Here is a 15,736-nt window from a genome sequence, read left to right on the forward strand (position 1 = left end):
GATCTAGAAGATGCAGCTGGACGGTATAATAGTAAGGTATTGTAATAGAATCTTAAAAAAACAGAGAGGGAATTTTGGACTTGCACCAGTTTAAGATAGGAAATGGGACCGTCCATTAGGAAACTGAGAGATGGGCTTCACATTTTGAGAATGTTCTAAACCGTCATAAAGTTGCAGGAAATTATCTAGGAAAAACTAAAAAATTTTGACGATTTGGAAGTAAAGGAAGATTTACTTTGCGTGGGAGAATTAGAGAGTATGAAAAGGATTGAAAAATAACAAAGCCCCTCGTGCTGATTGCACAGTAAATGAGTTTTTTATGTATAACGACGTCAAGTATGGAAGATATGGCGGTTGTGAAGTTAAACATAAATTACTGAAGACTGTAAATATGATTTTTTGAAAAAGGGGAAGTGCCTAGCGATTTTAGGAAAACTTTGGTTAAATCCCTCGATAAAATACGTGGAAAGAGTGAGTTTGGTAATTAAAGAGGCATTAGCTTGGTTTCTGGAAGCAGCCAATCACTTGTTATGTTGATATTTTTTAGACTTAGAGATGCTGCAGATGAAGTTTTATGAGCAGAAAGTTATGGTTCTGGGAAGGGCAGGGGATGCGTTGATTAAATTTTTATTCTTAGATTAATAATTGAGAAATGTCTGAGCTATCAAACCTCTTTAGCTCCCTTTAGGCCTAGATGAAAATGCTAGCAAAGTCAATGATTTTTTGGATATTTCGAGAGCTCAGGAAGCAAGGATAGGCTTAAAAATGAATGTTAAAAAGACTAAATCCCCTAGACTTGGAATAAGTGAAGGTGCAGAGGTTATGTTGGACAACAAGAAGATCGATCAAGTGAATAGTTTCACTTACCTAAGTAGTATCTTTAGTAAAGAGGTTGGATGTAGTTGTATTTTGTAGTTGGAAAAAGTTCACAAGAATAGGAAGATAAGTCTATGAACCAAGACTAGAATACTGGAAGCTACAGTGTTGTTCTAAAAAACGGGCGCTCTGAAAAATGGAGGAGGACGTATTAGATTTTGTCCCGAGATTTTATCTACGGATTATTTTGGATACCAGACTAACTGACCGTATCTCAATTAGTAAGCTGTATGAAAAATGTGGTTCCATCCGCTTTCTAGGGCCTTTATGAGATAAAGGTTGAGATGGCTTAGACACGTTCCGTGGATGATAGATGACATACTGTTAAAGATTGTCTTCTTCGGACAATCATCTAGGGCCAAGCAAAAGTATATATATATATATATATATATATATATATATATATATATATATATATATATATATATATATATATATATATATATATATATATATATATATATATATATATATATAATTATTCCTAGTAAGGAGCAAACCACGGCCCATGGTAACCAAAAAAAAAGAAAAAATTAAAACCAGTTAAAAAAAAACTAGTTAGTGAAAAAAAAAATTGCCATTTCTTGCTAATTCAGAAATGATAGCTGTTAAGTAAATTAGTCTTAATAATAAAATGTTTTTCTAAGACAAAAATATGGGAATTTCGAAAAATTGCCCGAAACCTCTAAAAAACGGCGTTGGACCGAAAAAAAGCACACAATATATAATCGTGCGTGGGTTCTTTTGTTCCGCAATAAAGCTCTTTTTCCGTTCTTGAACATAAAACTTAGAGTCAGGATAAAACATGACGCAAATGTGCTTTGAAACCTCAGTTTTGGTTCTTCAATTATTCAGGTTAAAATTCCTTGAATTTCTTCTGTTTTCTACTGGGTTTCACATTTTTAGTCTCAACAGGTTGACCTCAGTATATGATCCAAAATTGCTTCAGCAGGACTTTAAGGATGTTATGCTTTATTTTTGCACCAGTTCTACGCACAAGCACCATTTAAACATTTAAGATTTTGCTCTTGTGTTAGAAAATGTTCATTCAGAAGTATCAATTTTTCTTTCCTGTATCGATTTATCGTTTAATTCTAATTTTTCTATTTTTGTCTTTTTTAGCTATTGATCTGCTCGTTTAGTCTTTAATTTTATGGTTGACTTTGAAAGCTATCATAGCTAATTTGCACTTGAGACAATAATAACTGTTCATACCGTTATTATTGGTTTTTTTTATAGCTGTGATATTTGTAACAAAGTGGCTGGCAACCTCTATAGCGTTTCGTGTGGAGAAAGTAATCAACGACGGGTTGTCTGTGAGACATGTGGCAGACGTTACATAATGCCAACAATGGAACCTCTTACATCAAGCTTATCGCCGCCTCTTGGGAGGTCTAGCAAACGGTCTAATAGCTGCTCCGAGGATGGCAAATTCGCTTGTAATGTCTGCGGAAAGAGGTTTGATGTCTTAGTTTGTATACCCTCGAAGTTTTGAATACCGTCTTATTCGTGCAATTAGGGATCAGATTTAGATATCAATACTTAACAAAAGAACAAAAATACGGTTTGGACTCTCATGTAGAGGTCATGCTGGTAAAATCAAATTAATTGAAAGTAAATTCTGAACTGAAGCAAAGTACTAATACTGTTATTTCCTACTGAGTGAAAACTGCTTTTTTTCCTTTTTCCGTCTTTAAATGAAAAACATGTATACAGATATATATATATATATATACAGAAGTAAACAAGTAACGAACGAAACTTCAGCCCAGATGGGGAATAAAATAAACTTTAAAAAATCTTGAATATTTGAGTTCACCGGAAATCATTGCTAACAGAAAACTAGACTAAACAGCTAAAGCTAAAAAAAACAAAAACAATGAACAACAAAAATTATATAAAGCGAAAAACAAATAAACTCTTTATCTTTTTTACCACATTTGTTTAATTCGTTCTTTCTCTATTTCTACATTTTCACGTATATATATATATATATATATATATATATATATATATATATATATATATATATATATATATATATATATATATATATATATATATATATATATATATATATATATATATATATATATTTACTTATATACATATAAATAATTTTATATACATATACATGTTTGTGTGTGTGTGTGTGCTAATGAGTGCTTTTGCAGTATTATGAAAGGATATCCATCCTGGCCTCTAACCGTCGCTGATTCTCTATCTACCCTCTAAAGGAAAAAAGTAATTTCTTCTGGAGAAAAGATCTGAAATTGTTCAGTCCGAAAAATTATTCCTCTGGCTGGGTCGGGTAAATCTTCCAGACGAGTTCATAGCCTCTAGTTCCGGAAGACATAAAATCCAAAAACAATCTGATAAATAGAATTATCCTAACGATGGAGGGTATGCAGGTCCGGTCCGTATCCAGTTTTTTTTTGTGGGGGGGGGGTATTACCAAAATCAATAAGAAGAAGGGGCTTACCTCCTACGGTCTTATGGTCTCAAATAAAGTTATTTATCTGTAATTTTAAGACCTGTTCATCAATCGGAAAATTTGTTGTTTTTTTATAGTTTTTCAGGAGGAATAGTTTTTATCTGCATATTTAAAACGATTTTTCGTGTTGGAGAAACATTTTTTGGAGCTTCAGACAAAATAGACCCTCGTCCTCCCCGTAAGATTATGTCTATGGGATCATTTCTGCGATTATGTAATAATCATGCTATGTCTAAACTAGACATTGCTGAGCCATAGTTGGGCTTCGTTGTAAGTGTTTGGGACTTCATTTTTCGCTTTTTTGTTTGTTTTAGTTATAGGGACTAATACCAAATTGCGTTTTGATTACATCTTATTAGAGGCTGTACTCCATTATTCTTTCAGCATTATTGGGTTTTTGTTTTTTGAAATTTTTTCGGGATCGGGTCGATATTTTTAGTAGAAGCAGGTTACTAGTCAGAAAATTAAACAAAAAAGAGTGAACTTTTTTCGGGGGGGGGGGGTGATTCAAAACTGTTATTTTGGAATTTATAATATTTTTTGTTGCAAGGGAAAGGTTTTCAAGGCAATATGCGGCGGAGGCTAGCTGTTATTATATTCACTAACAACCCTGAATGGCTTGTCGAATAGTCTCAACTAGCGATTTATTCAATGATCTGGAATCATTTGAATTCACCGGCTGTTTTGAAAAGTAGTTCAGCAAGCTTAACTAAACTGTCAGGATATACCGCAATTCTACTTTTTCTTGTGTAAAATGAATAGCTATTTTTCCCTCTTGTTGTTGTTGTTGTTATGAGAAATAATAAAAAACTGTTAAAAAAAACAAATACCCACTTGAGTAAAGAATAATTGATATTTTAGGCTCTTGGGGGTTTTACATGATGGTAACTCTATTCTTATTTGCCCTTTGATATTCTTAAACGTATATCGCAGAAAAGTTTCAGAGACGTAGGGCGTAAAGCTTATATTCAGAGCCCAATCTCCAGAAATGGAAGCTGACCTTTCTTGCATAATCATCCTAGGTTTGACAAAAGTTTTCTTTTCTTTTCAGCCGTAGTGTCAACAACTAGTTATATATTTTTTCTATTGTGAAAAGGCAAATTCGTAATATTTGAAAATCAAGAATTGATAAACCATATTCGAAACTCCTAATCCTGCCATTTCTGCCTATTGTACTTCAGCTTTCAAGCTATGACGAGGATTTCAGAGGTTAATCTATAATTTAATCAGTACGCAGACACTCACTTCAGTTTTGTCTGCGAAATAATAATCTACAACGTGTCCCGTATTCAACAAATTCAAATCACGTAATAATGCGCTAAATCCTTTTATTTTACGTTTCTATTCTTCAAAACTACTTTGCGTTTTCAGTAGTGTTAGTTCTTCAAAATTTTAAAAATTAAACAAAAACAAATTAAAAAAATATCAAAAATTAAATTAAATTTAAACAAAAGTTAAACAAATTTAAAAATTAAACAAAATATCACGAGTTGGAATATTTGAGCCAGATATACGCAGTGAATTTTTGGTTCGTTCCAACTTCTTTCTTTATTTGTAACAGAAAATGTTTTTACTTTCTATACTAGAACCAGAACATAGTATCTACAAAGCAATAGTCAACAAAAGTGGAGAGGTTTCCTTTTTGTGAACGTTGATGTTTTTTGTTTATTTATTTGATTAGTACATAATAATGTAATATGTTTGTAATGTATAATAATAATATATGTAATAAACTAATAATGATAAAAATATAATAGTAAATAAATAAAATAATAGTAAAATAAATAATAAGATAATAATAACAATAATAATGTATATTAGTAATAATGTATTGTAATATAATATATGTGTAATGTAATGTAATGTTCGAATAATTTCTAATAATGCAATATAATATACGCCTATAAAGAGGATCAAATTTGATTTTTGTTTTCTAGACTAAAATCAAAGCAGACATTAAATACTCATATGCTGTTGCACAAAGAAGACAATGCCAGTGAGTGTCCTGATTGCTCAAGAGTTTTTCCTACAAAAGCAGAATTGAAGAGTCATCGCTCACTGGAGCATGAAAAGGACAAGCGGTTTGTTTGTCCTGTATCTGAATGCCAAAAGAGATTCAAAACAAGGGTTGCCCTCAAAGTAGGTTTCTTCCTTCTTCTTCTAGTCTAGTAATAAAAATGGGGAAATAAACATGGTCTAGAACCGTAGTCTTGTAATACAAATAGGTAAATAAACATGGTCTAGGGCCGTGATTCCCAACGTGGGGCACAATGCAACCTTCGACTGACTCTACTTTAGAGTCTTAATTTTGAAAAAAAAAAAATCTTTTTTTTTTAAGTTTTTTTTAAGAGTAAGAAAGATACGGTACTGGACGCCACGTATTGTATATGTAGGTGTTATTCAGACAATATTTTTCTTTAGTATAAAATATGCCCAGAGGATGAACCAGAAAAAAATAATAGCGTTTTAAGCTACCTTTAGTTGTATGCAGGAAGAATTTGAGCTATAAAATTTAAATATCACAGGAGGGGGGGTTATCAGGATATTAAAAATGCCTAGGTGGGCATGGCCCAAATCGGTTGGAAACCACTGGTCTAGGGGATTCCAAAGAGGTTTCACTCTTTTGGTAGGTTTTTTTTTTGTTGAAAACTGAACATGGAGCAATGAGCTCATTGACATAAATTGTTTGTTTTCACATGCAACCTGGGTTAACAGGTTCCGTAAAGTCCTTAAAAGTGGGAAAGGCCTGTGAAAGTCTCTATAATAGCCCTTTAGTTCCGGAAAATCCCTTTCACCAAATCAATATAAATTGTTTGTCTTCACATGCAGCCCAGTATAGGACTTGGTTCCGTAAAGTGCTTAAAAGTGGAAAAGGCCTTTGAAAGTCTCTATAATAGCCCTTTAGTTCCTGAAAATCCCTTTCACCTAAATCATTGCTAGCATTTCAGTCAAAGAGTCTTTTTGCTGTGCTAGTGTCCTAAACACTACAGAATAATTTCAGGATTATATAGCCCTAGTCTTTTTGATAAAAATAGACGAACACCCTTTTTCCTGGAGAGATTTTCGGTAAAATTTAAAGTTTGGCTTTTTGTCCTGATTCTTTAGGAAAGACTACTTAAACACAAGGAATGTTGATTTTGAATGACAAGTATCTTCAAAGAACTTTGAGGCTCTAGCGTAAAGAGCGGAGATTAAGGAAAAGGTAATCCCTCTCATAGACGGAATAATTTCTTTTCGTTTTAAGTTTTAATGTTGCTCCTTACTTTCAGTTGAAACAACTTTTTGTTTTATTTAATTGCCTCAAAGACTTTCAGCAACGATTCTCTAAAAAAAATCTAACTTTCTCCAACTGTGCTAGTATATTATACCTTGTTAATCATTAATAGTGTCCTTTGTAGCTTTTCTACTATTTCTACTAAAATCGAGAATATCTGTATTATACGAGTATTTGTAGACCCTATTATTGTCAGCGTTTTTGCGTACACTAATAAACAGCATTTTATCCCCCAGTATATTATTTTTTCTCTTGTGCCTCACTGTGTTGTCGTTCTACCCCTAAAGTTCGTATCTAACATTTTCACACTCTGAGGTATTTGCTTAAAACTATTTTGTTACTTTTCTGTTATACCGCCTCTGTCAAGTTCTTCATCCATTGGCGCACTGTAGCACCGGTTTCTTCGTTAGTTTCTTTCAGCTTTGCGTGATACAAGACAAAGAGAAGTGGCAGAATAGATGGAAAATATATCATTTGGGCTATATATTTGCTCATTAGGTGGGGGTGGGGGTAAAGTATTTGGACAGTGTGAAGATAGAAAACAATTCTTACTTCATAATATGCAGAATAACTGTACTTTACACATTTTGCATGAAGACCCGCTATACTTACCCCCCCCCCCCTAATGTGCACATATATTACCCAAATTTTTTTCTTAAGTATTTCATTTCCATCATATTTTTTGATATTTCATCAGGATTTGTCAGAGAAACAGGTTCTACTTAGATGAAGAACTTAACATAGGCGCTATAACCGACAAGTACCATTATTTTTTAGCCCTTCTCAAACGAGGGGGGGGGGGGGTCAGAAGAGTATTGTAAATCAGGATTATAGGTTTATTGAATAAATGTTGCCTTTCTGATCCTCCCTTTGAACGCAACCGTACAAACGGTTTTTCAGTAATTATTTCAAAAATTCGAATAATGTTAGATACGACTTTTAGGCATAAGAGTGACCATGTAGAAAGAATGGTAGTCGGAACGCCAGGTCAGGGTTATCTTATCTAAAACTGAAAGTTCTCTCATATTTTCTCCCGGTTTAGAGGGAAAAGATTCTCCTATTGTTATTATTTTTTCAATAGGCAATATGTTTTCGGACTTTTTATTAATTTTGGGTTGCCTAGCAAGTTTTGGCTTTTTAGGTCTTAAAGTCTTTCGGGCCTAAATTGTCTGTAATTCAGCAGGTAAAATAAGGTGTAAAATAACGTTTTTCAAAAAAGGTAAAATTTTCGGGCTTTTTTCTGTAAAATTTGGCTTTTAACTGTTTTGTTTTGCGAAATTGAAATTCAAAACAGTTTAAAAGCTTATATGCGTCGTCAGCAGGTCCGAAGGCATAGTAAGAACCCTTAAAAACTCATTCAAAGCCTAGAGTTTTATTTTTAGTTTTGGGCTATAACCATCACCTTTAAATGTGATTTTGGGACATTTCCCACTATATTTTATTTGGTATACTCCATATTTTTTTTTTTACATTATGTTCAAAAAACATTTGTTTCGCAATTTGTTCCACTTCAAATCGTAGAATGACTAGCCTGCTTCTAGGAATCCCCCCCGGGGAAAATACCTCCCCGTGGAAAAAACCCCCGCCCCGGAAAATACACCCCCCCCCTCCTGAAAATAAGGATTTCCAAATTTGAAAGTTTTATTTGAGTTTTGTTTTTGTTTATTTGCCGTAGGGGGAAGGGATTTCGGTACTTTTGCATTATGCGCCACTCACTCAAGTTTACGCTGTGTAAAACTCGAGAACAACCCGGTTTCTTTGTTAGTTTCTTTCAGCTTAGCGCGAGACAAAACAAAGACAAGTGACAGAATAGATGGGCAATATATAAATCTAGAGAAGTCAGCAGTAATGGTTTTTCCAAGGGGAGCGAAGACATCTGAAGAATATTTTAGTTATGGGAGGGGAGTTATAAAAGTAGTGAAGTCCCAGTTGAGCGTTTACGCACTGGTGCGAGGAAGCGTCGTTGGTGTATAAATGGTGATGTTATTGCTGCAAAGAAAAGAGCTGAATTCTGACTCCGCATTTGGTACGCATGTGGACGCCCCCAGGCGGGAACAGTTTTTCGTCTAAAGAAGAATACAAAACAGGGAATATAAACTAGCTCTGAGAAATACTCGCTTAAATGGTTAAGATGCTCCCACAGATCAAAACTCATGGAGCAGAGTTATTAAAGCGAGTGAGTGTGAGCCTAAATTGCAGTCTTCACTTGACATTAGTGACTTTGTGTCGCATTATATTGTGACTTTGTGTCGCATTATATTGTGACTTTGTGTCGCATTATACCAATGTTTTTTCAAGATATGCCGAATCTTTGCATCATTTATAATTTATTGAGTGCAATTTTTTTTGCACCTCCCTCGTTTCCCCTCTTAATCTGCACATCTTGGGGAGACATCTTGAGCTTTCTTAAAGCACTTTATTATGTGGAAGTCATAAAAATATGAAAGCAGGAAGGAAATTAGGCTCTCAATATTAGGCTCTCAATTTTCTTCTTCTTTTTTTTACGGTAAGATTATAGGATGTTAAAAGTGGCTAAAACTGTATTCTAATGCTGAAACTGAATTCATTAATTCATTGTCACAGGAAAATGTAGTCTGGGTCCGTTTAAATGATGTAGAAGAGCTCACAGCTGAAAACAGCTAACAGCATTATACAGCTAAAAAGATCTGAAAATCTGACAGAGGCCATTGATGTACATCAATATATGATATATGAGTACATCATATATGATGTACAAGAGGCAATTAAACAGCCAAAAAGATCTGAAAATCTTGACAGTGAGGGAATTTGCTCAAAATTCCTTGCGTTTGAGTGCCCAGCTCTGATATCACATATACAGTTGCTTTTTCAAATGTGCCTTGCTCAGTCTCTGGCTCCTGAGAGCTTTCTGTTAGGTCTTGTCACTTCAGCGTTGAAGTGTGGTAAGCTGCAAATTCTTGCTCTAGTTATCACCCTATAATAGTTTCGTGTGTATTTAGCAACATTTATGAATATGTAACCCTTACACATATAATAAGTAAGTGTGGTTTCACTCCGTTTCAGTTTGGTTTCCGTAAAACCATGGGTTGTAGCCAGGCACATTTTCTTTTAAGCAAAATCATGAAACATGCTGTTATGAATCAACAGTCTCTATTTATTGTATCGGTTGATATCAGTGGCGCATTCGATAATGTTGTACATTCGCAATCATTATATTCTTTATTAAGGACTGGTGTCATTTTGTCAGTTGTAAAATTAATAGGGTATTGGTATAGTCTTGCAAACGACAGGGAGGGGTTTTTTCACTTTATATTTTTAAATGTGTTTTCGGAGGTTGTCTTTGTAGTCTTTCGCCAAGTTATTTTTATAATGATTTAGGTATTAGTCATATTGCTTATGCAGATGATGTCCTTCTTCTCCGTCGTACACTATCGGTACTTCATAAATAATTTACCAGTTAATGATGCCCGTTCTGCCCTGCCTGTCCTTTTTGGGAGGATGTACAGGCAAAGTCTGATCCATAATCTTAAAACGCTGTCTTCTGCATTGAGTAAGGCAGTTCTATCTATTAATAACTCTAAATGTGAATTTATGTGTTTTAATAAATCAAATCACTCTCTTTATTATGATTCTTTGTGTCTTCATTCTAATGACCGTATTAAGTAAGTGGCTAGGTATTTCTTTTGCTTGCTCACTAGCTTCAACCTGCTCATTTATTATAAATGAATGTATTCAAAATATCAAAATTGTCACGGTAAAATCTCTCCGAATCGCGGGCGGTTCAACCGGAGGGCACTTGGTCGCCTATATAGTGCATATTATGCCCCTGCTTTCTATTACCTATGCACAACCTCCGTGAAAAGGATTGATATTACCTCTATCAATCACAACCTCCGTGAAAAGGATAGCAAAAAGGTGTGGGTTAATTATTTCGAATTTGCAGAAAATTGTATGTACCTCCCAAGGCGCACCCTAAATGATGCCTAGTCTGCCCTGCCTAATGATGCCTGGTCTGCCCTGCCTGTCATTGATGCCTGGATCTGCGATCATTACAGCCAGCTGCATTGGTCTTCATTATCAATTACATTTATTTATGTAATTTAAGTGATCTTCCACCTATTTTGGATACCGGTTACTGTGATGTTAATGCACTTTTATATATATTATGAATCTTTCAGTGTATGTCCTTTTCTTTTCTTTTTATGTACTACTCCACTATTTTTTCTCTTGAGTGGGTAATAAATGTTTGATTTGATTTGAGAACCAATTAATTTCAGTTTGACCGATTAATAGAACATAGGTAGTGTTTGAAAATTCTAAAAAACAAAAAATGGAATTGGTCGAGTTTGTATTTTAACATTAACAGTACATCGTACATATAATTTGTACACAATTCTCCGTGCATCGTACAGTTTGAAAAGGTAGAGTGTGTTTGTTTTATTGTAGGAAAACGAGATACTGTTTAAAAAACTAACAAGTGTCCGATATACCTTCAAGAAATTTAGATATTTTTATTACAAGAACAGATTTTACAAATGCTAATTTTTCATATTTATTCCACAGATATCTTCTTTTTTTGTCATAAGTTTCAGTGAAATTCTTACAGATTTGAACTAGCTTCCTTTTTTGTTCTTTTCTCTTCTTTTTTGTGTGTTTTTTTCTTTTTTCTTTCTTTTTTTACAGCATACTGTCGACTAGTCTAAAAAGTATTCAATATGTATCCAAGAAAGTTCGTGTTTTTACAACAGCGACAAATTTTAGAAATGACAAATTTGTCATCTATTTTGTATCTATATTAAAATCTAAATGTATTTTCTATATTTAATGTTTATTTTGTCATCCTGTATGTCAGAAATTTAGCAACTTCGATTTTTTTTTAACTCCTTCTTTTCATTGCAGGGACACGAGACACTTCATACTGGTGAAAAGCCCTACAAGTGTCCAATATGCCCTAAAGAAATTCGGGCGCAGTCTAATTTCTATACCCATCTAAAAGTGCATCGTAAACGCGGTGAAGAAATACCTTCATCTATGTCCCATTTTGGAGGAGTAGGAGGAATTAGGAAGTCTTCCCCAGAAACAACCTATCAACACAAGGCTCCGGATATAGGAGGAAAAAAAAAACTAGAGGTAGATAAGTATTTAAATTGTAGGTCTACTCACCGAAATAACAACACTTTCTCCTTTCAAAATACCAACACATTTTGAGCTCGGTCTCAAGCTACTGGTTTGTAGCGATGGATGCTTTTTTTTAATCTCTAGGAACGAGCTCAAAATAGCTAACAGTTTTTCCGCCATTATTGTCCTTAGCCCTTTTTTGCTGTATGAAAAGTTCATTCTTTCATTTGCACTTTTTGAGCCATTGAGTATGAATAAATTCATCTTCTTATACATAAAGAAACATCAAAGTTGGTTTATTAATCTTAATAAACGTTTTTATTTTTACAATTTTTAAAGATAGTTATGCAGATAATGCGTCTAGTGCAGCTACAAAAGGGGTTTTGTAGATGTCCCTGACAACTTTTGTTTCTTCTTCTTTCTTCTTTATCGTTCTTTTTTTTTACAGAGATCGCGCTGAAGAAGAATATGAAAAAAGGGTTGAAGGGTATGTTAAACGTAAAAGACGAATAATATTGCAGATATGTCCGACCAGTAACTATATTTTTTTTCAGAGGTTAAAGAAAACTAAGAAACTTGTGTGATAGGAAAGGAATGGTTAAAATATATTGAAAATGAAATTTATAATTTGAAACTGCCATTTGCATCCTGAAGACTACAGGAATTTTGTTCTGCATGTTATTTTTTTTATTTTTTTCTTTCTTTTTTTCTTATTTTTTTTGCACCATAATCGGAAGTCAGAGAGTTTTAAAGACCTTAAGACCAGAAAAAGGCCCCTGAAAAAAACAGAATAATACCGGAACTATTGAAGTGATCTAGTTTAACCCATTTTTAAACTTTTGTCGCGAGTCTTGGACAAAGAAAGTATCCCAAATGAATGGACAAGGGCATTATTTGGCAAACTTTTCAAAAAAAAGATAGACGGCTACATGTAATAATTGGAGGGTTTGTTTGTCCGAAAACACAATTGCCAATTTTTATTCTTTTTTATCTTTGCCTAATCCTAACACTTTCTGTTCTTTGTTTTGCTTGTTTCTTTTTTGGGGTGTGGGGGGCTTTTTCATATAGATCCCAAAAATTTGGGGTTGATTTCTAATATGGGCAACTGAGATGCAAACCGATGGCACTTTCAATTATTCGAGATACATTATTTCGTAGAGTTGACCTCCCCCCCCCCCGCCCCTCAATCAAAGAAAAATCCCTCTAAAGGAATTATGTTTTTAATGGCAAAGACAAAGAGTTGAAGAGAGTTGTTTCCATGTTCGCCTTTTTTTTTCAGAAGTTTTTTTCTTCTTAGTCACTTGTTACCTCTTTTTACTTTGTTTTTATGAAAGAAAGTAAAAAATCGAAAACTTGTGCTTGGCATAAGAAAGTAAATAAAGTAAAATGTATATTTTTTTTTCAGTGTATTAAGAGTCCAGATATGTGGACCATAAGCTGGTCTTTCATAAATAAGGCAGTTTCTTGCCAAATATATCAAACTTATTTTATTAGCATATATATACATGTTTTTTTCAGAATTTTAAATTCGTCATGCCTTGCAATTTTATTTGCGTGAAAAATCAAAATTTAAAGTTTCTTTTAATGCTTACATGTACTACAGTTGCCATCTTTTCCAGTTTTTTCTTGTTTTTGAAGAGAATTGCTTCCCCTTTCGCTTTTTTTTCTGTTTAGTTATTTGTTACATCTTTTTACTTTATTTTAATGAAAGAAAGTAAAAAATGGAAAAATTGTGCTTGATGAACAAATAAAATTTCAAATGGGGATAAATCCATTTATTTAGACAGTGAAAAAATAGGTACAAAAGTCCGATATTTCGGTCACATATACAGCGACCGTCTTCAGTAGAAATACTAAAATTAATACTAAATATTAAAAAGGAAAGATTAAAGAAGATATTTTACATCAAGAACTTTGAATGAATTTTATCTATGAACTCTCTCTGAAAATAATCTAGTGAATAATCGGGAAGTTCATTATTTTGTGAATGACCCGAAAAGTTATTTATTTTGTTGTATATAAGTATGCTAGTTTCAATTTTATCATTTTAGTATTTCTACTGAAGACGGTCGCTGTGTATGTGACCGAAATAACGGACTTTTGTACGTGTTTTTTCACTATCTAAATAAATGGTTTTGTCCCCTTTTGAAAATTTATTTTTTTCCTCTTAGAACGGCAGTGCGGTCAAAAAAAACAACACCTAATTTAAAGGTGTTATCTCGAAAATTGTGCTTGGCATAAGAAAGTAAAGAAAAAAGGTAAGAAAAATAGAATCTATTAGAGAAAGCATTATAGTTTATAAAATGAAATAAAGTTACCTTTGAAAAGGGTAATTACCGCGCAACAGGGGTGGTACTTTAGATACCTCATCTGGAACAGCTATAATAACTTCACAGTAAAAAAAAAATATGTTTCCAACTCCCTCACTCGACCTCATAATCTCCTAAAAAAATTAATGAACACCCTAATAAGCAGGGGAGCCACATCCATTTTTCGAGGATGGGAAGTAAATCTGCTTAATTATATTTTTTGGGGAGGGGGGGAGGATATGTGTGTTGGGCGTATAATTATAGTAATAAGTTGTACAATCACTTCTTTGGCAATGCTTTATTTAATGCTGAATCAAATTCATATAGGCAAAGAAAAGAACTTGTTTTTGTCTCTAATTATAATTAAGCTACAGTTTAACAGGTGACTAATAATTTAGTGTCCACTCCGACCTGAATTTCTTTTAGTTGTTTCCATTTGCCAATAGGCTTGTAATATGTAATTGAGTAATTGAATCAATATTTGCTCAAATGTTCTGGGTTCTCGGCTGACTGACCGTATTTCAAACTTTAGGCTTGACGAAAAGTGTGGTTCAATCCCGCTTTCTAGGGCTGTAATGAGAGAAAGACTGACGCACGTTCTATGGATGAAAGATGGCAGATTGCCAAAGACTGTCATTTTTGGCCAATCGTCTAGAGCCAAACGGAAAACAGGTCGTCCACGGTTGGTGTGGGAACATGTCACAAAGAAAGATCTAAGGGAAATGGAAACTTCCTGGGAGGTTGTAAAGATGGAGTTTTTGAATAAATCGGGATGCAGAGGGAGCGTGCGTAGCTGTGTTGGCCTCAGGTGGCTTGGCACTTCGATGACTTGTTAGTATTAGTAGTAGTGCTTAAATGTTTGCACCTACAGTAATATGTACTTATACGTTCGTTTTGTTCACAGAATTATAGTACAGATGGAAGGACCGAGCTCTCGCCAGGATCTGAATTTACTGAATCACCTACAGCAAGTGATTTGAGCCTTAGAACAAACCAGGTTTCCCATTCTCCCTGGACTTACGATCTAGAACAGTGATTTTGTTTTGTAAGTGATCCTAATATCTAGATTTTACAATCAATGCTGTTTCTCCCCTTATGGAGGACAGCAAGGGGTTCTAATTTCTGTTTAAAGATTACGTCCCGTTTGTGAATTGTAACTGCTAGATAATTGTTGCAAAGTATATTTCGACTGTAAGTAGGCTAGAGGATTGCAATGCACAATATGAAGTTCTAATTTTTATTCAGTAATTATGACTTGCTGCAGACCTGACTTGTCAAATACGATTATTATAAGTAGTAGGCATTTCTGGGCTTTTACTTGTATTGTGTAAATCATAATGATTCTATTTACGTGAAACCTGTCCATAAGTGTTTATAGCTAAAAATAAATGTCCAGCCCTCATCACTCATCATTCTCGCACAACCTTTGGGAAGAGGAGGGTCAGTCTATTTTCAACATTATTGGGGGGAGGGGGATTTTTGCTGAACAGACTAAGCTATTTAAATTCACCTGAAGACAGATGTATCGAAAGTTTTTTTTTTAGTTTTCGGTTTTTGTCAAACTATATTTTTTTTCAAATAAACAGGGATTCATTCTTTTTAGCATGCTTGTAAGATCATCTAAACAAGCTTTATTAATATAATATAATTATATATAATATATAGTATATATAATAATATAATATA

At 33.8% G+C, this 15,736-nt stretch overlaps 1 protein-coding gene across 1 annotated transcript in view; it reads left to right on the forward strand.

Annotated features, from left to right (window-relative positions):
• LOC148956971 (uncharacterized) overlaps positions 1–15,452 on the forward strand; it is a 64,512-nt gene extending 49,060 nt beyond the window's left edge. Inside the window, exons 8-11 of the mRNA XM_089097054.1 lie at positions 2,116–2,334; positions 5,308–5,509; positions 11,523–11,753; positions 14,955–15,452. Coding sequence (XP_088953180.1) covers positions 2,116–2,334; positions 5,308–5,509; positions 11,523–11,753; positions 14,955–15,086 — 784 coding nt within the window. The 3' untranslated portion in view covers positions 15,087–15,452. The remainder of the gene's footprint in view (positions 1–2,115; positions 2,335–5,307; positions 5,510–11,522; positions 11,754–14,954) is intronic.
• Positions 15,453–15,736: the final 284 nt, after the last annotated feature.

Source organism: Artemia sp. Qi Xiang Cuo, chromosome 1 (assembly GCF_049724085.1).
Source record: "Artemia sp. Qi Xiang Cuo chromosome 1, ASM4972408v1, whole genome shotgun sequence".
In the NCBI taxonomy this organism is placed as follows: domain Eukaryota; kingdom Metazoa; phylum Arthropoda; class Branchiopoda; order Anostraca; family Artemiidae; genus Artemia; species Artemia sp. Qi Xiang Cuo.